The 22902-nt window shown below is 33.1% G+C and overlaps 3 protein-coding genes across 8 annotated transcripts in view; 2 read left to right on the top strand and 1 right to left on the bottom strand.

Moving 5' to 3' along the window:
* LOC108968228 (myosin-IA) overlaps positions 1-11263 on the top strand; it is a 17701-nt gene extending 6438 nt beyond the window's left edge. For 3 of the 5 annotated variants that reach the window (XM_018932123.1, XM_018932122.1, XM_018932121.1), the window contains exons 3-10: positions 6485-6787; positions 6870-7089; positions 7144-7369; positions 7444-7827; positions 7902-7981; positions 8879-10273; positions 10441-10598; positions 10661-11263. In XM_018932123.1, the coding sequence (XP_018787668.1) occupies positions 6485-6787; positions 6870-7089; positions 7144-7369; positions 7444-7827; positions 7902-7981; positions 8879-10273; positions 10441-10598; positions 10661-10829 (2935 nt within the window). In that variant the 3' untranslated portion in view covers positions 10830-11263. Of the gene's footprint in view, positions 1-3707; positions 4082-5966; positions 5986-6484; positions 6788-6869; positions 7090-7143; positions 7370-7443; positions 7828-7901; positions 7982-8878; positions 10274-10440; positions 10599-10660 lie in introns of those variants that run through there. The other 2 variants (XM_018932124.1, XM_018932125.1) reach the window with 2 other exon arrangements.
* A 520-nt stretch (positions 11264-11783) lies between these two features.
* LOC108968226 lies at positions 11784-13765 on the top strand. The gene has a single exon (XM_018932117.1). It carries the CDS (start codon positions 13004-13006, stop codon positions 13745-13747), a length of 744 nt encoding a protein of 247 aa, XP_018787662.1. The 5' UTR covers positions 11784-13003; the 3' UTR covers positions 13748-13765.
* Positions 13766-15014, bottom strand: LOC108968227 (alpha-ketoglutarate-dependent dioxygenase alkB homolog 6). 2 transcript variants are annotated; one of them, XM_018932119.1, is made up of 3 exons: positions 14865-15014; positions 14595-14808; positions 13766-14506 (listed from the first exon to the last, which is right to left on the bottom strand). In XM_018932119.1, exons 1-3 carry the CDS (start codon positions 14892-14894, stop codon positions 14046-14048), a joined length of 705 nt encoding a protein of 234 aa, XP_018787664.1. In that variant the 5' UTR covers positions 14895-15014; the 3' UTR covers positions 13766-14045. The 2 variants fall into 2 exon arrangements, with proteins under 2 accessions (XP_018787664.1, XP_018787663.1); XM_018932118.1 differs by having other exon boundaries at positions 13766-14527; positions 14865-15012.
* Between the last annotated feature and the right edge of the window lie 7888 nt (positions 15015-22902).

Raw genomic sequence — 22902 nt, 5'->3', positions numbered from 1 at the left:
GACGCTAAGTGCTGTGGTGGTACTGTGCAATTTACGAAATCCATGCTGGTTGCTGACTAGGCTCAGGTGGTGAGTGGAGGTAGGGAGTAACAAGGCTTCAAGTGTCTTCACTACTGGGGAGAGGAGAGTTATCGGAGGATAAGATTCCCCTTTGTTGGCGGGTTTCCCAGGTTTCAGTAGTGGGACCATTCTTCCGACTTTCCACACATCGGGTATTTGAAGAATGGTGAGCGACAGGTTGAGGACCTTGGTGAGATATCTTACTATTTGGAAGATTTTGCTTTGTTGATGACACCCTGAACCTCCTCATTGGTGAAAGTAAGCAACCGCCGTCGTTTGGCATTTTGCGCAGCCGTCGGTTAACACATAGTTGGCTTTGTCTACTGAAGGGTGCAGTGTAAACTGCCGGCTAAAATAGCTCGCGCACTTCTTCGGGTCCGAAGAGGCATGACAATTGAATTGAACTTCAACTCGGACGTCGTGACTTTTCGGGTTAGACAAAACTTTGACAGTAGCCCAAAGCTTACTCACACCGGTGGAGAGGTTGCAGGACTTCAGGTGCTCTATCCATTTCGTCCGCTTATGCTGGTTTAACAACCAAGTTGAGATTCCTTATTCGGGGATCCCCGGGATCGGCATGGCGTAAGGTGTCGCGTTCATTAGCTAAAACGCCTGCTTCAGCTGGAAAGTTGGGGCGGATTTCCGCTATTCGTCCAGCTGGTATGAAGCGAGCGGTAGCTGCTGCGATCACCTTGCGGAATTGACGTTCGCCAACGCATACGTCGGTAAGAATGGGTAGAGCGTTGAAGGTGCTCTCAGTGCGTTCTGTGAAGCCGACCCAGTTAGCTTTGTTAAAGTTAACGAGGTGCGGTTGTCCACAGAAACGACAAAGAAAAAGAGAATAACCACCGCAAGTGGTGGTCCTTTGTGAGGCCATAGAAAAGAAGAACTCCTGTGTTCGAACTATAAATTAGCAAAACAGTTAGCAGCCAATAGAAATTTGTACAGGCGTTTAATTTCGCTTCCCGCCAGTTCGAAGGCATGTTTGAAGATATACGCTTCCAATGTTTAAGTTTTGACCTCCCAAACAAGGAGTATGCTCCACCTCATCTTCTTCCATACAGCTTTTTCAGATGGCATTTGGTAGGACTCCCACCTTACTGCGTGGAGGAGGAGGCTGCACTTCGGAGCAGTAAATCTACTGTTACCTTAATGGCTGCATCCTCGACATGGAAGACACTGCAATAGTCAGGAAGTCTAAAACTGGAGTCTTGAGCTGGAGCCAGAGTAAGAGAGTAAGAGTGAGTAGATCCTTCCACCAACCTTCCCTCCCTCCGTGAAGAAGCTCGCTCTCGTCGAACGACTTCTTACCACCCAGAACTCTTTCCGGTATATGGGTAGAAAGGAGCCGCCAGAGTTCGGTTTAGCGACTCCATGATCCAAGTGGTCCGGTATGAAGTCAAGGTGAGTGAGAATTTCCGAGTATTTAGACCCGTGTTTTTTAGGAATTCAGCAGCCTTATCTTTTACAACTTTCTTGGCTTAAAATAATTAAATTTTTTTTAGTACATATGTATTAATACAATCCGAATAATATTAATTAAATTAATTAATAATATAAATAACATGAAATATGGAAAACTTGCAACTGTTATAGAGAATTTAAAAACAAAAACATATTACATAAAACATATTATTATAAATTTAGATTTGGAGTAGTATCGTCCAGATTTTGTCTGTTATTCCCAATACCAATACTATTAAGATAACACATACTAAAAACCAATCATATAAGTAAAGTCAGCCGGATGTTCAAAAGTGCTGATATTAGTTGTATCGGGGGAGTCAAGTTTTCGCTCAAATTTATCTATTTGAGGCACAAAGATACATTGTTATGAGTAAAATATGTTCAGAAGTTTTCATTGAGATAACTCACATATTGGCCGATATATGCGGCACGAAGTGACACGGAAGTTCGATTATCTTTATACTATATTAGGTATATGGGGACTAAGGGAAGTACTTGTCCGATTCAACCCATTTTTGACTTACAGACGGAATAGTACTATCCCTAAATATATCTCAGACATTGACGGATATTATCGAACAAAAGTAAACTATAGGTACTGGGGTCCAAATACCAAATAAAATTTGGTACCTAGGGGCCTGAAGAGTTTATGTTGGATTTGAATAATTTTTGGTCATAAGGTCGCATACACTAAAGGCATTATATTTATGTTGGATTTGAACAATTTTTGATCATAACGTCATTATTCGTGCAAAGTTTAATCCCGTTATATAATTTTTGTCTCTTGATTTTTGTACTGGAAACTAAAAGAATGAAGTGGAATTTAAAATTTTGCTCTACGCGAAGTAGGCGTAGTTAATTTCCGATTTAGCTCATTTTCACAATGTGATATACAAATATGAAAAGAATGGCACGAACTAAATTTTTTTTTCGAAATCGGTTAGACGGATTCCGAGATATTCACGCCGGCTCTCACAAAGCCTTCTCATGCTATCTCGGTAGTGAAATTTAACAGTACCGTTATATGGGGAGTGAGGGGGACTATCCTCCGATTTCATCCATTTTCACACACTCGGTAGAAGTTCTCATAAGATTTGTACCCAGCAAATTTGGTTGTTGTAGCTTAACTGGTTTAACAGATATATAATAATGTGATCCAATTTATACTTCGTGTGTTTTTCGAATCAGTATTTTTTGTTGTAAGTGGTAGTACTGTTGGTGACATCTATCCTAAATTTTACGTCAAAAAATTCATAAGTATACACGTCGTTTTGTGAGTTTCTAATTTTTACTATGTCGAATTTATTGAAAAAAGAAATGCGATAATGCACCATCTCATACTGCATTGGCTATTCGTTATCATTTCCCACATTTTCAACTAATATCGTGCCGCAACCACCGCATTCGCCTGATTTACCTTCGTGTAACTTATGGCTATTCAGCAAATTCACATAACCACTCCGAGGATAACGTTTTGACTCAATTAAGGATATAAAAGAATCATAGAAGGATGTGATGGCCATCACGACGGATGGTTTTCTCAAGTGCTATGATGACTGGAATACTCTTTGGAATAAGTATATTCCTTAAATTTTAATCGTTTTTTTCATTGACTGTGGTCAGTACTTCAGCTTTCAATTTTTATTTTTCTAATCAATAATTTAATAATGGTTGAAGGATCCACATTTAAACAGTACTGGTCCTTAAGAAAAGAAAATCTCACAAATGGATCTTTTTAACCTCACCGCACTGATTTAATATTTTCCCCACCTTTTTCTGTTTTTTGTTTGGAATTTATTGCTTTCTCTACTTTTTCTTTGTTCCGGACTGCCATGCTCTTCTGATTTTTATACCTATTTTACTTGAAACATCAAACTTTACATCAAATGTGTAAAATTAAAACCCTTTGCTCAGGGTTTGTTTAAAACTTAATCAAATAATTGAATTCAGATATATGTAAATGTACAAAATTCATAGACGATATACATATTTATTGAATTACACTTAGTTCATAGAATATTATAAAATATTTTAAATGAAGTAACATCGCCGGCGATTGAGTGGCTTTATTTTATTGCACATTACTGTATATGTGTACAAATGATGAGGACGACGAGATGAAATGAAATCCGGGTAACCATCATGTCCAACATTACTTGTTTTCACAACTTATTCAATAATAATTTCTGTAATAAACACGTGTGGATGCTAACGGTTTTAAAAATAAATGCAAAATAATGTAGTCACATGACCAAATAGCCAAATAAGGCAAATAGTGAATTTTGAGCAAATAGTGGCAGTTCAAAATGGAAATATTAGGAAATTTTCGACTGCGTTAGTTCTTTTTGCGCCGAGTGTATGTACAATGTACATTATTAATGCTCTTACATAAGAGATCGACGATTACAAACATTATCGAAAAAACTTTTAAATTATCTAATCGCACGAGCGTTCTGCCATATAAATAAAGGTCAATTGTAAATCACCTGTAGAATCGTTGGATTATTCTAGAACAATTGTATTCAACAAATTGCGCTGCCTCATATGTACATATGTATGTATATGCTAAATACATATTCGTATAAGTTACTTTGTGTAGACACTAAACTTTTCACTTAGTCGAAACAGTAATTTAAGTCATGTAAATATGTATTTTGCTTATTAACTTGGCCACAAACAGTATGATATGATATATGGGGTTTTCGATATGTATGGTACTACTTCAATGTAAAGCTAACTTACAAGTATGTCATCAAGTTCAAATCGAACTGATTGAAATATGTCGTTTAATAATGTTTGAACTTTTAGTTCAGAATTCAATAATAAATCGTGACATCTTGCAGATCAACATCATCATTTTCAAAATTAAAAATATAAGTTCTGTTAAAGTACATGACTATTGCTTCCCTTGAGGACATTTATGATTTAAATAAGATATGAAGTTGTTAGTCAAAGCTTAAGACTGTTGTTGAATTTCTATCTATATCATATCATATCTATATCATCAAATCAAATGTCTTTTTGTACTTTAGCTACATATTTAATGTATAGTTTAACGGTTTTTGTGAAAAAAATCACGAGCTTCTATATTCTTGTATAGACTTCATATGATAATTCGTGTTCCACCTGTACAAAACTTAACAGCATTTAGTAAACGCCCCTCTTCATTTTAGTCAATTATGTCAGCGAATTTACTATACATACATATGTATGCATAATCAACGGCGTAACTAAAACCAAGAGTGGTGAAACATGCTGAACAAAGCTACTTCAATCGTAATTTTTATAAAAATCGTTCCATATTGGGTCAATTAGTGCGTGCAAGGCATAATAATACTTAGGCACTGAAAGAGGTATTACTTATATTGTTTAGGATTTAAATTCAAATCTTTCATTTCCATAATGATTCAAAGTTTTAACTAATTACTTAAATCATTAACAGTTTCAATCTATAAATTTACTGCAATTATGAAAATTATTATGTTTTATGAATTAATAGTTTAATATCTTCTTAAAAGAACATACTCAAGTCATATTTTAGCTTGAAATTTTGAACTCATATATATCATATTTACATACTATGTGCTTGATAAAATTCAATAAACCACACATATGTAGCTCACATACATTATAATATGAAGTCATATTGAATTGATGCCTTATAATTTTCCTTATCTCTTTAATTATTATACGTATAAGTCAGTCATACATTCATTACGAGTTTTTATAGAGTTTTGCACAATTCATTTCTAGCAACTAAATTTATATTTCAGCATGGGTATGCATCAAACCATACTCGTATTAAGGGTTGACATAAATACAACTTAAATGTAAAAAATATATACCTAATTGGGAATGTTTTATGTGTTGATATCGTGTAATCTATGAAATATCCAGTTAATAATGTAAAAATTCTGATTTTTAATAAACATAAATATCAATAGAAAATACACACTTTGTGTATTTACAATTATTCATTGAATAAAATAAAATTGAAATATGTGTGTATATCCATTAATACTTACTTCATTTTTTTTCCTTTACTCTGTTCTATTTTAGCACTTAAAATTTAGCATATGTTGACTTTAGTTCCAGTAATGTGTGGATTTTTTACAGTCATTGCATTAGTAATTACTAGTTGTGTTTGATTACTCACAAATTGCAAATTACGTCACCACGTTGAATTTATATATTACTTACTGAGAGAATGAAATAAAGAAAGAGAATGATAAAGAAAATGCTTAGGAGTGATTCTTACAAGTGTTGTATAGTTATTGCACAGCTTAGTCATCAACAATGTATATTTATTTTGATACTGGTTAAATTACATTGCAAGACTTTTTTGTTATATTTATACCATTTATTGAATATGTCTATAAAATATTTTCGATACTTTGGCTTTGGCTAAGTTTTATTTCAGCAATTAATAATATGATTTCGGATATTCGTAAAATAAAGGTAATCTAGCTGGCTGACACAATATCTAGATATGCATATATATATATATATATATATATATATCTATAAAAATTATCACAAAGTATATCTTTTAGGAATGTGTCGATTGTTATGACCATATTGAAAAGTAGGTAACCTACAGCTAAGGTTATTGAAACATGGCTAACCTGGTGGTTAAAATTTTGAAAATATTGGCAAAGAAACTCGAAATTATTTAAAGAAGAAAATAGGTAAGGCAATAGCCTCTACGGAGAAAGTCATCACTTCGAACAATGCGTTTTATGCCTCTTCTAGCGTCATTTTTGTATTTCAACGATTAATTTCCAGCGGTTATGATGGCTAGAACAGTTATCTCTAATGTAGATTAACATTATATTATTTTTTTAATATTTCCTTGTTTCTTTGCAATGGGTATTATTGGTATTTTTGTTAGTAGTTGTACCATAAAATTTATTTAAAATATCATACCTTTCATAAAATAAATTGTTTGCTGTCACAGGTTTCAAAATGGTCATATATATACCTACATCGGTGAAGTCTGTGTATCCATGAACCCATATCGGCAAATGAACATATATGGCCCTGATGTAATAAATATATATAAAGGTCGGGAGTTATTCGAGAATCCTCCCCATCTTTATGCTGTCGCTGACGCTGCATATAGGATTTTAAAGCAACGGCATCAAGATACATGTATCCTCATATCCGGAGAATCTGGTGCAGGTAAAACTGAAGCGTCAAAAATTATTATGAAATATATTGCTGCCGTTACTAACATACATGGACAAAACGAAGTTGAAAGGCAAGTACTTTTTATTCATTGATAAATCGTCAGCTAATATGTTTTCTTGGTAATATTCTGTTCATACTTATTAATTTTTTAGAGTGAAGAATGTGATATTGCAAAGTAATTCAATCCTTGAAACATTTGGAAATGCAAAAACAAATCGGAATGATAATTCCAGCCGATTTGGAAAATATATGGATATTGAATTCGACCATAAAGGAGACCCTGTGGGGGGCATAATCACTAATTATTTGCTAGAAAAGTCTCGGGTGGTGCAACAACAACCGGGAGAACGAAATTTTCATAGTTTCTATCAGGTAAAAATTCTGTAGCGGAATGAATCGAGTAATTAATTTATTACTTCTTCATAGCTCTTACGTGGTGCAAGCGATAGCGAATTGCAACAATATAATTTATTAAAAGATCCTAGCAGATATCATTATATGAATCAAGGCAGTATGGACATACTTTCTGAAAAAGTAGATTATAAAAGCACAAACAATGCTTTTAAAATACTGGGTTTTTCTACTGAAGAAGTGCATACTATATGGCAGATTTTGGCAGCTATTATACATTTGGGAAATATTGAGTTTCAATGTATGAACTGATGAGAAATTTTTAAATGAAAGATTTAAAAACGTTAACATTTTTTGCCATGGATTTATTTCCAGCAATTGAAGATGATCTAGTTATAAGCAACAAATCGCATTTACAATTTGCATCCAAGTTATTGCAAGTAACAGAAAATGAGCTTTCCAATTCGTTGACAACACGCATTATTGCTGCTGGTGGTAATGTTATGCAAAAGGAACATGATGCCACGCAAGCTGAATATGGAAAGGATGCTTTGGCTAAAGCAATATACGACCGTTTATTCTCTTGGATTATTTCCCGTATAAATCGTGCAATCCTCTATCGCGGCTCGAAAACTCAAGCACGTTTTAAATCAGTTATTGGCGTTTTAGACATTTACGGATTCGAAATTTTTGACAACAATAGTTTTGAGCAGTTTTGTATAAATTATTGTAATGAAAAATTACAACAATTGTTTATTGGTTGGTTTAAAGAATTCAGACTTACCATACCAATTATTTTAATTTTCTTTTAATTAAATTTGTGTATTCAACAGAGCTGGTTCTTAAACAGGAGCAGGAGGAATACCAAAGAGAAGGTATAGAATGGACGAATATTGAATACTTTAATAACAAGGTAAGACAATTAAAGAGTGATTTTCTTACCTCAGTTTTCTATTTATAAAAATGTATATACCTGTATATATGAGTAATATCCACGTGTTTAGTTGATAAATAAATTTTTCCCTAAAATAGTTTTTATAAAGAATAGCCAATTAGTTAAAAAAAATTAACCCAAATGTACATTTCAAGAAATTAATTATTTAAAGTAAACAAAATGAAGTTAGTTAAAAGCGACTAAATCATTTTCCTCCCCAAATGTAGAAAAACGGGACCTGCCAAACAAGTTCTAAAATCTTTATCAATGAGTTTCCAGGCCAATCCAGTTCCAGGCGTAAAATCTTTAGATCGTTCAATGTGTTGGCCAAATTAAAATAAAAAGTCGAATAAGATTATATATACCAATATTGTATGGATGTTTTATACAAGATTTGTTTCCAATCTAAACTTAGCCGTTTTTGCACGATGGCTTGTCATAAGCGATCCGTATAAGTATAATGTTCTTCAATTGTGGATACTTAACAGTACCAAAATAAGTTAGAAAAAGCAGCCCCAAATAATTTATTTTTGAGAATATTTTTCTTTACTACACAATTATCCTGGAACCTCTCACTACCTGAACTGCGCACGTAAAGCAAATTTTGTGACCTTTGCTTTCGTTAGACTAGATTATGTTACCAATAATATTAGTACTTTTTTGTCCAAGAAAGTCGTGCAGTCGTCGGAGTATGACGATAACTGAACAACGTTGAACCCTATTTTACAAAAAATAATTCTTTTCTCAGTGGCTATTATATCTAGTAAATTTTTTTCGAAATTTACAGTAATATAGCTCTACAAAGTGGTTCAGCATTTCTCCTTTAAAGAAAAATTATTATAACATTAATTATAGTAAAGATATCTTTTAACTCAGATAATATGCGAGCTCATTGAACAACCACATAAAGGTATGATAGCTATAATGGATGAAGCTTGTCTCTCAGTGGGTAAAATCAACGACGAAACACTGCTAGGTGCAATGGATAAAAATCTTAGCACCAATCCTCATTTCAGCAGTCGACAATTAAAACCAATGGATAAAGAACTCAAACATCGGGAGGACTTTCGAATAACACACTATGCGGGTGATGTCATTTATAATATCAATGGATTCATCGAAAAGAACAAAGATACATTGTATCAGGATTTCAAGCGACTATTGCATCACTCCAAAAATGTTAACTTGAGCGGAATGTGGCCCGAAGGGGCCCAAGATATAAAAAAAACAACGAAACGACCCCTAACAGCTGGGACACTTTTCCAACGATCCATAATAGATCTTGTGAAAACTCTTTTGAAAAAAGAACCATTTTACGTTCGTTGTATTAAACCTAATGACATAAAGAGCCCCACCGTGTTCGACGACGAACGTGTACAGCACCAAGTTCGCTATTTAGGATTGCTAGAGAATGTGCGAGTTCGACGAGCTGGTTTTGTGCATCGTCAACGGTACGATAAGTTCTTATTGCGCTACAAAATGATTTCTCAGTATACATGGCCGAATTTCCGCGCCGGTACCGACCGTGATGGTGTGAGAGTTTTGCTTGAGGAAAAAGGTTTCGGAAGCGACGTAAAATATGGACATACAAAAGTCTTCATACGCTCACCTAAAACATTATTCGCTCTTGAGCAGCAGCGAAATGAAATGATTCCGCATATTGTTACTTTGTTACAAAAGCAAGTGCGCGGGTGGATTGCACGTCGAAATTACAAGAAAATGAAGGCTGCACTTACTATAATGCGTGCATACAAAACATACAAATTACGATTTTACGTACAAGACCTAGCTCAACGCTTTCGTAAAGCCAAAAATTTTAGAGACTATGGTCGGAGTATCCAATGGCCACAACCTCCGTTAGCTGGAAGAAATGCAGAACCTCAACTCCAACGCATTTTTAACTATTGGAGGGCTTTTATGATCCTTCGTAAATATCCACGAAGTGAATGGCCGCAATTGCAATTACAAATAATTGCTGCAGGTGCTATAAAAGGTCGTCGATTTCATTGGGGACAGCAACGCAAATGGATTGGTGATTATTTAGCCAACTCGCAGGATAATACAGGTTATCAAGCTTATAACACCAACGTTAGAAACTTAAAGAACAGTCAATCATTTAATAATATACTATTTTCGTCATTCGTTAAAAAATACAACAAACATAATAAAACTGCTGATCGCGCCTTTATTGTAACAGATTCGACAATCTACAAACTGGATGGTGCTAAACATAAATTTAAAAATATGAATCATTCTTTATCCATTAAAGATGTAAGTTAATATCAAAACTTATTAATATTATAGAGAAATGTGTAAAACGATTTTTAAGAAAGTAAATAATTTTTAAAATTTACTTATTCTGAAAATTATTTGATAGAAATTGGTTAAATAATATTTTTTTAAAAACTCTTTTCATTATATTATATTCTCTTCCCTAGTTAACATCCATCAGTATTAGCCCCGGACGCGACCAACTTATTGTTTTCCACTCTTCCGACAACAATGATTTAGTTTTTGCTCTGAAAAGTGAAATCTCTCAGTTAAGAGAAGATCATATTGGTGAGCTTGTGGGTGTAATATGTAAAAAATATATTGAGTAAGTATTAATATACACAGTACTGCGAAGTACTTACTTGATATTTTTTAAAACCCTATTAGCCTTTGTCAGCGAGAACTGCGTGTGGATGTTAGCCCTACAATTGCCTGCCGTTTGGGTGGAAAATCACGAGCAATTACAGTAAAGGGTGAACCAGGAGTAGAAAATCCAAATTTCCGACATGTAGCGGGTAATATTATTTTTGAAGTTCCACCATCTTATTGCGTTTAGGAAGCTTTTGCTTTGAGGTGTGTCTATGCATATGCGATTTAAAAGCACTTTTATGTGATGCATTTTTTACATACATGTGTACATGATTAGCTTTATATTTAATATTTATTATTTTAAAGTAAACATGACTAATTAAAACTATACTTTATACAATACGGATTCATACAACTATTTACGCAATTTTTTTTATTTAATTCTTCGTATTCAATTGTTTCCTTCTGATATGTTCTCCTTTATGAAAGTGTTATTAGTAAAAAGCATAAACTCCTATTTTCTAAGCAGCATTCTTATATATCATGACAAACTAATATACCAAAGTGTACATATAAATTTGAATGTACAGAACTCAATAATTATTTCACAAACCAGTTGTATGTAGAATATTAACGCTTTAACAATCTTGATCGACTCTATAAATGGTCTTGAATACATATGTAGATAAGAAAGTATAAGTAATTTTTTGTCCACTAGGCTGCAGTACACGATTATAAAATTGTATATTAATTTAAATGTTGTACTTAATTCGTGCCATCATAAAAATACTTAAGAATAAGATATCAATTTAATAAGGGATTTTTTGCAGTTACAACAAAGTTTCCTAAGTCAACAAAATTAATATTTAAATCATATCTGCAACTATTTTTTAAAAGAGATTTCGATGAAACGAAACGTATATAAAAGCAATAGAGTATTTTACATTTGTTATCATTCAGTATGCATTTAAATATATTTTTATATTATTTTAATATGATTGTATGTACTATATGCATGTAAGTATATATACATGTTTTAAAGAAAACCGTCATTGGATGACATGCCTTAAGCAATGTTGCATATTTTAGTTAAGCATTAAAAATGTTTTAGGTGTTTATATCTACATAATTGATTGATTCTAAAATTTATATAAAAACTATAAATTATAATAAAATTATATTGCTATATGATTGGGTATAAAGTTGTTGATTATTTGTTTTAATAAACATACATACACATCTTATTAATAATTATTATTTCGAAATTCGAAAAATGCGAATTCACCGCCGCTTACCCTAAAAGTGCTAGTAAAAACATGACTACAAATTAATCACTATTTTTCGCATAAGCCATAGTAACATTGATAGTAATTTTCCACAATTCAATGAAAAAAATCACTTGGTTTTTTATATTTTTATAAGTGTGTATATTCGTAAGTTTTGATCTGTATGACATCTTCTTATCAGCCAGCATCTAAACTTCTTTGAACCCCTTCATTGTCTTCTCTTGTTTTTTAAATTAATTGTTTTCTTTCACTTGTAATTCTGCGTTTCTGTTCCGTACTCGCTTAAAACCAGTTTGATATTCCGCAATCCGTTACTTTAAACGAATGAAACTTTTTTTTACTCATATTCAACATTTTTTGATGTACATACGCAAGAGTGATAAACACAAGATTTCGACTAAAAAATTGTTGTAAAACAACGACATCGCGGTTCCTCTTGAAAATGGTTGTTCCTTACCTTTTAGAATTAAATTTAGGAATCTAAATATATATAGATGGTGTCTGACCTATTTCGCAATTTAATTTCAATATGCACATACACATACTATATACATATTAAATAAGTTGTGCTAACGCTTCAACGTACAGTGGGTCAATAAAAATACACAACTTTTCGATTTTTTAGTTTAGTTTAGAGTTTGTATTGCGAACATATTTCTGTCAGAATTAACATATTGAAAAAATAAAATACATATATTTAATTTGGGTTAAAGTTAGTTAGATTAGTAGGCTGTTTATACATACATATAATCTTATTTGTACCCAACTTTGTGGACTACTTAACATTTCCCTCTGAATTTAAAAAGAAGCACCACATTGTATCTATTTTTGTATATTTGTAGACATGTACATACATCTGTGTATTGATTAATTTATTATCAAATACGTCTATACAACCGAAGGAATAAAATAAGATACATTGAAGAAAATCAGGCAAATATATTTTAGTAGTGTTACAACGTACACAACATTATTTAAATTTTAAGTTAAAAACGTATCGGGGCGATTACACAATTATATCAGTATGAGCTGTTACTTTTTGATTGATAAGTTTCAATAGTATGCATATAGTCACATATGTGTGCATATATAAAATACAAAACAAAACAAGTAGAAGAAAATTATTACGAATAAAATGTCTTGGAGAGTTCGTCATTTTTTGAAACAAGTACGTGAAAATAAAGAGGGTGATGACCGTAAAAATGTATTGATCCAAAACAAGGATATTTTCAAGGAGACACATAATTTAACTGTTGATAATCAGCTTGTTATATTATCTGACTCACCGAAGAACGACGTAATTGAAAATCATAATCCGCCAACTTGTTTTGAAACCAAAGAAACTAAGAAGGATTTTGAGATTTTGTCACCCCGCAGTACAAGTTTGGAAAGTCGTTTTAGTCCCTTAACTACTCTTAAAGGCAGATATATTAACTGGAATAGAAAACATAGTGATTTGGCAGTACAACCTTGGTGCTGTATTAGTGATATAATACATTTTTGTGACAAACATGAATACCAAACACTGAGCCTTAACGACCCCAGTCAAAATAATAAAATTGTTTCCGAAGTCAAATTTCTTTTAACTGACGGTAAAGCTCCTTTTGATGTATGTAAACGTTTTCCTGGAAATATAAAAAATCCAGAAGATTTGTGGATTTGTATTGGTCGATGTGCTAGTGTCGAATATCATCTGAAAAAAATATTGAGCCTGTTTCGTAGACCTCTCGCCCGGTTGGTGGTCGATAAGCAAAATTTCCACTTGGCAGTGAGTGAATTACGTTTGGATATATCAGCTCACATTAGTACAGTTAATCTATATGACAGAAATATATTCGAACATGAATTTCAACTACGATGGGAAGACAAGATCGAGTAAAGTGTGTAAAAAATAATGTTTCGTTATAACTTGAAATAAATCTCTTTTGTATTTTATTATAATAAAAGTGTTGCATATATTTTTGGCTTATTCTATATAAACATGCGCATTATTAGTTGGAAAAATAGAGGATGAGCAAGAAGGTTAATAAAGTATTGAAACGAATCCGAGTGACAATAGGATGAATTAAATTGTAACGACAGTCGGCCTTCCAGTAACTGCTATCTATGTAGCATTTACAATTTTGTGAATTATTTCTCTATAGTGAAGAGGATGTAAAGAATATGACGGAAGTACTTTAACAAAACTTTAATTTCATTGTTGTGGTTTTTGGTACATGACGTATCGTTAGTGAAATACGAATCCCGCGTTTTAAAATACTTCCCATCTTATGGACTCTTTCGCAATTCTGGTAGTTACAGATTTTATCACAAAGAACATCTTGCTTGACTTCATCTATACCATGCAAATAATTATTATATAATTCATCCTTAAGTATTAATAAGCTACGAGGTTCTAAAAGCATTTTGAATTTAATTTCACGTGTTAAGCTTTCCCGTTGTAACGATTCAGCATCGTTATTATATTTATGTAAACGACACTGATTATCATTAGACCTAGTCACATTTCGTTCAATGAAATTAAGTACTGTATATGAACCACATGTGATAGTCGTTATGATTGGATGAAATAGCGGTCCATCTGTGTGAGGCATAATCCCTTGACCCGGTAAGTATTCATTTACTAGGACATGGTTAGCTTTTTGGGATTGAAAAAAATCTCCATAACAACGGAGAAATATAATTAGTACAATTGAAATAAAATATGTAATGTAGAATTATCTTACTTAAATTATTTATTTTTTCCATATAGATTTGTAACCATTTGGGAATTTCTTCAGCAATCATTCCATTTGGATGGGGTACTCCTCCATAATTAATGAGGCGTCTATTACGAAGTTGAGTCCATTTCGGTTTTGGAGCTCGCGAAATCTGAGACAAAATGCGTTTCTCTTCTTCGGACGTTATAAAGTTTGGAATATATACTGCCGAAGAGGGGCACTAAACAGTTCTAAAAGATGTTACATGTTAGCGTTCAATTAAATATATATGTTTACCTCGCGCACTTCAAAATCTGAAATATCCATTAAACACTACAAATATCCTGAAATTGACGAATACAGAAATTACTAAATGTTTATATTTATCAGCTGACTAACGACTTCATTCACAATTGCAACAAAAGTTGTAAGCGATGTTACCGAATATATTAATAAAAAGTACAAACATAACGCTGCGATTGGCAGTTTTAGTGCTTAGTTCTAAGCACGGTAGAGGACGTTCTAAGCACTAGGGTTGCTTAGAAAAGATCTTTTGTCTTTCTAATGAAATGAAAGACGTTTATTATTGTCTTTATCAATTGAAAATGGAATTGACTTTTAAAATACCTGAAACTACGGCACGATTCCGATTACTTTGGCGGAGGGGTTAAAAAACCGAATTTCCGTATAAATGGGGTATGTCCGGATAGGGGAGCGTCTCCAGAGGAGGAATATCCAAAAATAATATAAAAGTTACTTATATTTTTTAAAATTTTCACGATTAATTTTTGGTAAACAAAAGGGGTTAAAGCGAGTGTAAAATGTAATTTTTAAAATGCAGATTTTTTAGGTAAAAAAACCTGCTAAAAGTGTAARATATGGAGTTATTTACAAGTTTATAGTGTAATTTAATTAATTTGRAGTGAAAAATGTGAATGAAGTGTGTTTAATGTGGTGAAATAGCGTCTTGAAATGTACGAATTTTGCGAATTTTTGAACTTTAAGGTCGATTATCTCCTAAACTAAGCGTTTGCGGTACCTATCAGATCGCGGCGCCAAAGAAATCGGAATTGTGCCGAAACTTCCTATATTTGCTTTGGAAATAGTGATTCACCAAAAATATTTTTTTTTACTTTTGCTTCATTGACAGCATAATTGAATAATAAAAGAATATGTTTAGGAAGCATCTATCCCTGAACGGAAGTGAGCATTTGCTCCGTTAGTAATAATATTTAACGAACGTAGAAATCTTAACTACAAAACACTTCTCAATCATGCCACTAAGGAGCTGAAGCATGTTCCCTGTAAATTGAGCAACAAATTTCTAAAGGCGTTTCTGCGTGCTGCGAAACAAAGAGATCTAGAAAACAATCTTTGGAATTCGACTAGACTAAGCAATAAGCAGATATCTAGATGCCCACCAATTTTAAACAGCGGAGGCCATTGGCGCAGGACCAATGCAAAGAAAGTCGAGGTGTTTGTCATATATCTCCAAAATACGTTTGCTCCAAATTGATGATTGACTGATGGATTTAGCAATGCGGCACTCAGCAATTTTGCCGTAGAATTGCGGATGAGATCAAAGCATTAACAAACAAAAAGTCACCAGATTATAACAGAATTAAGGCGTTTGCACTTAAAGCGGTGCCCGATAACGTAATCAGCATCATTGTCAAGCTTTTTAACGGAATGGTCAGTCATTGTCATTTCCTATAGCAATGAAAATGTGCTGAAGATATTTTAATTCTTAAACACGGTGTTAGAAGGCATGCAGCTTATTGCGAATCATCAGTATGACTTCAGAAAATTGTAAGGCACAATTGAACAATGTAATGGAGGAGAACACTTCATTACTGATAATAAATACTGATCTGACGTGTTCCCTAATGTCTGATAAGTATTTGACAAAGTCTGTCATCTAGGCTTATTATTCAAATTAAATAAAAAACCACCAATGCCTTATTATGTGCTGCTGAAGTATTACTTGCATAATCGGGCCTTTGAGACCTGTTCGTGTTGTGGCGCAGCAAGGCAGTGTACTCGTCGTAGTTTTCTATATTCTTTATACAGCAGACATTTCAGTGATCAACTCTGACTCCACAATGACGTCAACCTATGCTGATGCTACTACACTGCTGGCAGTGGTAAAAAAAATACTGCTTCCAGTAACTGCAGATGGAAATGGAACATTGGCATTAACACCTAAAAGTTCGTACAAGTAGTATATACCTTTAAGAACAAAAATTGTTCTCAGGTGGCTTTATGTGATCAATTGCTCCTAACAAACACAAGCATTATACTGGCTAATTAGGTGAAGATCATTCCTCAGTCTTAAGAATAAGTTGCTTATTTATAAGGCAGTGTAACGAATTCAAATTTAAAAGTTATTCAAGCTAAATAAAAAAAGATCTGCGCACCATAGTGGGCTCTCCTTTCTATGTGAAAAACGATGTCCTCCAATGGGATCTGAAGTTGTTCACTGTAAAGGAAACAATCGAAGAATTTAGCAGACGTTACCTCTTCCGTTTGGAGCATAATGAAAATATATTTACTAATCAACTGGTGGACAAGGTCCTCCACTTTCGATTCAATTAATGTTTAAAATTTTTTTTACATTTAATTTAAATTTATTTGATTTTTTTTTTCATTCGTCGTACCACCATAATTTATCCCATTGTATTTGCTTTTTTATAATGAAACAGATTCTAAATTTATTGAGTTTTTCCAAAAACAGAAAAAATACTATTGCTTGACTAAAACTAATCTAAATAAAGATATAAGGCTTTATATACAAGGTGCGTTCTTCCTTTTCAGAAAAATGCATTTGCCCATGAAAGTTATGCAGATGTAGAGGCCATTTAAAAGACTTGTACCGTACCAAATCAAGAAGCAATTAATAAAAATGTCCAAATCGAAACAAAATCTAGGGGCTTAAATACCAAATTTGTGGACTCCAGTTCCAGTTCCAGTTGATTTTTACTGAAAGCACAGGGTTTGTCTGGAAAGTAATAGGACTGATTTTCTTCCGCCGCGACTGTACTTTGGAGCGTGTGCGCACCAACTGGAATAGGTAGAGGGCGTTCCGGGAAGAGGTCGCTGATGAATGAGCAAATCCAAAATAAAGCCACGACAACGCCCCGGCTCATTTTTTACTCATAACAGTGCCTAAAATAAATAAAATTGGGCGAAAACTTGACCTAGCTCCCATCCATCATCAGGATTTTCGATCCGTCTGATTTTACTTCATATGATAGTAGATTATTTTATTGGTCAAGGGCATGGAATTGTTTGTAGTATTGGCAAACACGTGTCAATTCTACCCAACACTCATATATTACTTACAATGATTTTCGTTAGTCTAAATAGTTTAACACCGAATATGTCAGTAAATAAATATTATTTATACGTATACTCTAGGACCCGTCCACGCTTTACTGTGGCTGACACATATTTAATACTACTATGACAATCTATATGATTTCTATATGATAACTATTAGTTAATGATATATATCATTTTGGTAAAGTAACTCGTATTAGCTTACAAAAAAATGGATCATAAATCATTTCGTGTGTTAATAAAGCATTGCTTTTTGGGGGAAAATACTGTTGAATTTGACTCTGCACCAGGGAAATCAACCGACAACATATTTGTTAAGTACTAAAGAGACGAATGAGCACCAAGTTTAATGACGCCCTAAATAGGTGAAAGCTATGTGCAAAATGGATGCCCTACATGTTCATAATCTAACAAAAATAATGAATTGCTGATTTTACGGACTGTTTGAGTGTTCTTTAATGGTAATAGAACCGAATATTTATGTCGGTGTGTGACAATAGAAACATGGATCCATCATTCCACACTGGAGTCCAATCGACAGTCATTCTAGTGGACTGCGTATGTAGAACCGCTTCTCAAGCGTGGAACGACGAAAAAGTCGGTTGGCACGTCCCTCCGACGTGATATTTATAGACATGCTCCCACCACCCCGGCCAGCCGATAGCGCCGCAAACGCTACGTCCCGCAATTTTTAAATCTGTAATATCTTCGAAAATATTTATTTAAATCATATGCTGTAAAAGGACATATATAAAGATCTATGTATATTTAATCAACAATGACATAGAGAGAAGTTTTCTGTAGACCTTTTCAATGTGTACCATATTTTGTACATTATTTTGATAAATCTAGTAGGCTGGACCCCTCTTTTACAATGAAAGCGGAAAAATGTAGTTATTTACGACGCCACATTAGAAACCTCAAAAATAACAGCATTTCTCCACTATTTAATGGATGCTATTATACATATGAATCTTCCTCTTTAATCACTCTATCTATTAAAAAAATCAATATCCGTTACGAAGTTTTAAAGAATTAAGCATACAAAGGGATGTAGTGACAGAGAAAACTACTTTGTTTTATACTATTTAGTGATATAAAATAGCTTCAAACTATGTTCCCGAGTCTACCTGAGCAATGTCAAAATAAATACAATGAGCCTGTCCCTTTCTCTGCCACCAATATACCCCATTAAATGATTTCTGTCTTTCCACCTTTATTTAAATCACTGAGGTTCCACAAAATGTGTGATATATTAATGAAATAAAATTGACAAATTTTCTTAAAAACGATGTGATTCGCAGCAAAATTAGAATGGAATTAGAATATATCTTGGCCTATGCCTATGAATTTTATTGATGATTTCGGCTGATTTTTGATGAATTCACGCACAGTTTYRATGGAATTTCCAGTGATCATGGATTTTAATTGGTCCACATGTTGATCGTCATTTATGTCCTCATGACCGCTTTGAAAACGTTGAAACCACTCGTGCACTCTGAAACGGGATAAGAACACAAACATACTGACACTTAAAACGTAATAACTTCACATCTAATCGATGAAATGTAACTGGATTATCGATAAAGATAGCAGATACTAACGCATCATGCGAGGAACACAATGTCTTTGGCAATATTATTTTTGTTCGCTAGCTTACTTCTCCAAAACTTGCACACACCGTAACATTCACAGTTTGCAATGACTCAAATTAAGTTGAATCGCGAATATTAATCGAAGGTAGAAACCATCGTCTTTTTACGGGTAGATTGTATAAATTCGTCCTAAGGAATTAGATGAGAACATACCTGGATATCAATCTACTGGTTTGCCTTCCTGTGTAACTATTTCTTCGATGCATTCCATGTATGTCAAGATATTTCTTCTCGCAAACAGATCGCTGGCGAAAGTTGAAAAAAAAAAAAACTCGTAAATGTTAATTTTGTTGCTGACGGTGTTTTCATTGGTTATACTCTATTCTCTGAGTTGAAATATTCTCTTTGGCCATTCTCCAAATTAACTGCGAGACGCACAACGGTCGGAAAACGTTCATGAATTGCAAAAGTAAATATCCTACAAAGCGTTTTATTGCAGTTCACGTATCGACCATTGAATACTTGCTGATTTCATCTCGTTCAAGACCAATACCCGCCATGGTGACGTATTTACAAACTTATTTCATCGATTTCACCAAACTGCAATACTCAACAATGATATGAGTTTTGAATGTGAATTAGAAAATAATGGCGAATGTGGTGCGATCCATGTGTTGTTAACTTTGATATTCACTCTTCTAAATTGAGTGCTGGATAGTGTTTCGTGCATTTATTGTCAGTCATACAAACCGAAAAGGGATTGTAATGTTCGAAAGGTCCTTGAATCATATTGGTTTCCACCACTACGAATAATACTGGATCTTTCTCTGCATCAGGAATTTCCGCAGAAATGAGTTCATCAATTTGATCTGTTGTAACCACCATCCAAAGAAGAATGTGTACGTGCAAACCTCTTTTTTGCCACTCAACAGAGCACATCTAGCATCCAACAGCACGATCAAACCTCGTAACTGTTGTTTGAAAAGTTGCTCGATGACATCGTGACGATCGATTGTTGATTAACCGCGATCCTTAATTCGGCACGTATGTTATCGCATCCTGGGAGTACTTCTAGCCTTGCCTTGCCTTTTGTTGCCATACGTTGCTCAAAAAAAAAAAAAAAAACGCCGACCGATATTAGGGCGACCTTTTCGTGGCTTCGTAACAAATTTCAATCTGCAATTGATCGATTTGCGTGAAACACATATGTAAAGTTTTTAGTGAATAATTTTCAATAATTTTTCCAAAATGAACGATTCATTTTAGGAACTATCCAATTTTCCGATTTTTTCTCATGAAAAATATAAGGTATTTTTATTTTTAAACCTTCCCTGATCCACAACGAATAACCTCTGAAAATTTCATAAAGATTGGTGCAGCCGTTCACTTAGCGTTGCTAACGGGGCATCTCGACAGGATAAAATCTATGTCTTACTAACTGTATGTCGTGCCTATTGCCTGTGGAGACTCCATATTGCTTATTGCTTACAATATATGGAATACTAATTAGTTTGGCATATATTGTAAGCAATAAGCTGTCACTTCAGCAGTTTGACAGCGCAGTTTTCATTTCTATGAAAATTTCTAATAGGCAACATATCCCATTTGCACATATGCCGACGGCATTTTCGTTTCTTTAATATGAAATTTTGTAGAGCGAGTATTAAGACGACTGTATTATATTATGAAAATAAAGTACATTTTCAAAATAACATTTTTCCCAAAAATTAATATTTAGTTTAATAATTAATTTATGGCAAATTATGCAAATTGGGTTGGGAATGACCGAAGTCTTAAATTAAAAAACTTATACAAGAATAAATCAAAATATCTTTGCTCATTTCAAATTTATTATTTTAATTGGTATATAAAATGTATGCCACAATTATTATATAGTAGTCAAAAAATATGAATTCTTATTTTTCCCAGAAATACATTTGTAAAAAAAAAACGATCGTAATCCTTTTTTTTTATTTTCCCCATAAAAGATTTAAACAGTTCAAGAGCTCAAAACATGCACTACATCAGCTCGAACCTACCTACCCCACGCCTTTGCGCAAATGATTATGTTATGATAACAAATGCCCACATACAGATTTTGCAATGGCAATAGCAATAGATTTGACAGTTAGTAAGACATATATTTTATCCTGTCGAGATGCCCCGTAACAAACAAACATTCGTTCGTTTGTATGGGAAAAAGAAATGGGCTGTTTTTAGGGGTTTCCCGGAAATTATTCGAAATTTTCTTGCAGTAAAAACGACCCTTGAACCCCAACGGCTACATTAAAAAAAAATTATCAAATTTAGCTCAGTCGTATGAAAGTTATGAGCGTATATACATTTTGGCGATTTATTTTTATTTATATAGATANAGTCGTATGAAAGTTATGAGCGTATATACATTTTGGCGATTTATTTTTATTTATATAGATATTAATTAGTAAACATGATCCCAAAATTAATATCAATTAAAAAACGCGAAAAAATCATACCATCAATTAGTATTATAACTTTTAAATATTTGTGAATTAAATAGTATTAAACTTGAAGACAAGTCAGTAGTAATTACTTTTTGTTTTCTGCATGTAATGTAAAGATTGATTTTAGCAAACTTTATTTTATTTTTCTCTAAAAAATTTTGTGACATACAAAGCTTTTGTGTGTCTGACCCCTTTTGCTTTCTCTTACACCCATTATATCTAACTGCCAATACTGATAAGATTGAAATGTGAAGTATTGATGTAATGTAGAAAAAAATAGTTAAAACACAAACACATTACATTTCACAATTATACCAAACTCAATACTCACTCTTGATAGGCGGGACATTATTGTATTTGATTTCAATATTGAATACGCACAATTTTGTTTTTGATATCCTAGATTTCAAAGTGTTCTTTTTAAAATATTGAAGAAAATAATGAAAAATTATATATTATATGCAATCAATCAACCAAACTGGACCGTTTTCTATAAATATGTATGCACATATATGATTTGTCAAAGTGTTAGCTTATTAGCGTCTCATTTTTAGTTTATTAAAGCTCTCGTTCAATAGAAGATCAATCCTAGAATAGAATTTGCTGTTATGTAATACATACCTTTAGAAAATAAGTATTAGAGTACTTGTCCAATAAATTACGAACGAAGAAAAAAATATGCAGAGCTCTAACTTTAATTATTAATAAAAACATAAATATTTAACGTATTTTAGAAAAAAAAAAATTTTTTTAATGCTATATACTTTAAACCTAAATTATTATATTTTAGTATTGAATCATATTCAATATTTTGTCGCCCCTTAAAAGCTTTAAATTTTTGCTTTCGTTCGTAAGTTTTTGGACAAGTACTGTACATAAAAGATATAATGTAAGATTTCTGTACAAATTTAACTGAAA

This window comes from Bactrocera latifrons, unplaced genomic scaffold, assembly GCF_001853355.1.
Source record: "Bactrocera latifrons isolate USDA-ARS-PBARC rearing strain unplaced genomic scaffold, ASM185335v1 scaffold_206, whole genome shotgun sequence".
Taxonomy (NCBI): Eukaryota; Metazoa; Arthropoda; class Insecta; order Diptera; family Tephritidae; genus Bactrocera; species Bactrocera latifrons.
The sequence above is the reverse complement of the archived record's forward strand: the minus strand, read 5'-3'. Positions and strand labels throughout refer to the sequence as shown.

What these genes read in the sequence shown, in the direction of transcription:
- LOC108968226 (XM_018932117.1), top strand. Translation starts at nt 13,004, where the DNA reads ATGTCTTGGAGAGTTCGTCATTTTTTGAAACAAGTACGTGAAAATAAA.
- LOC108968227 (XM_018932118.1), bottom strand. Translation starts at nt 14,894, where the DNA reads ATGGATATTTCAGATTTTGAAGTGCGCGAG. An exon ending in CAGATTTTGAAGTGCGCGAG is followed by an intron (nt 14,809 to 14,864) that starts GTAAACATATAT and finishes AGAACTGTTTAG; the next exon opens with TGCCCCTCTTCGGCAGTATA. An exon ending in GGAAAAAATAAATAATTTAA is followed by an intron (nt 14,528 to 14,594) that starts GTAAGATAATTC and finishes GTTGTTATGGAG; the next exon opens with ATTTTTTTCAATCCCAAAAA.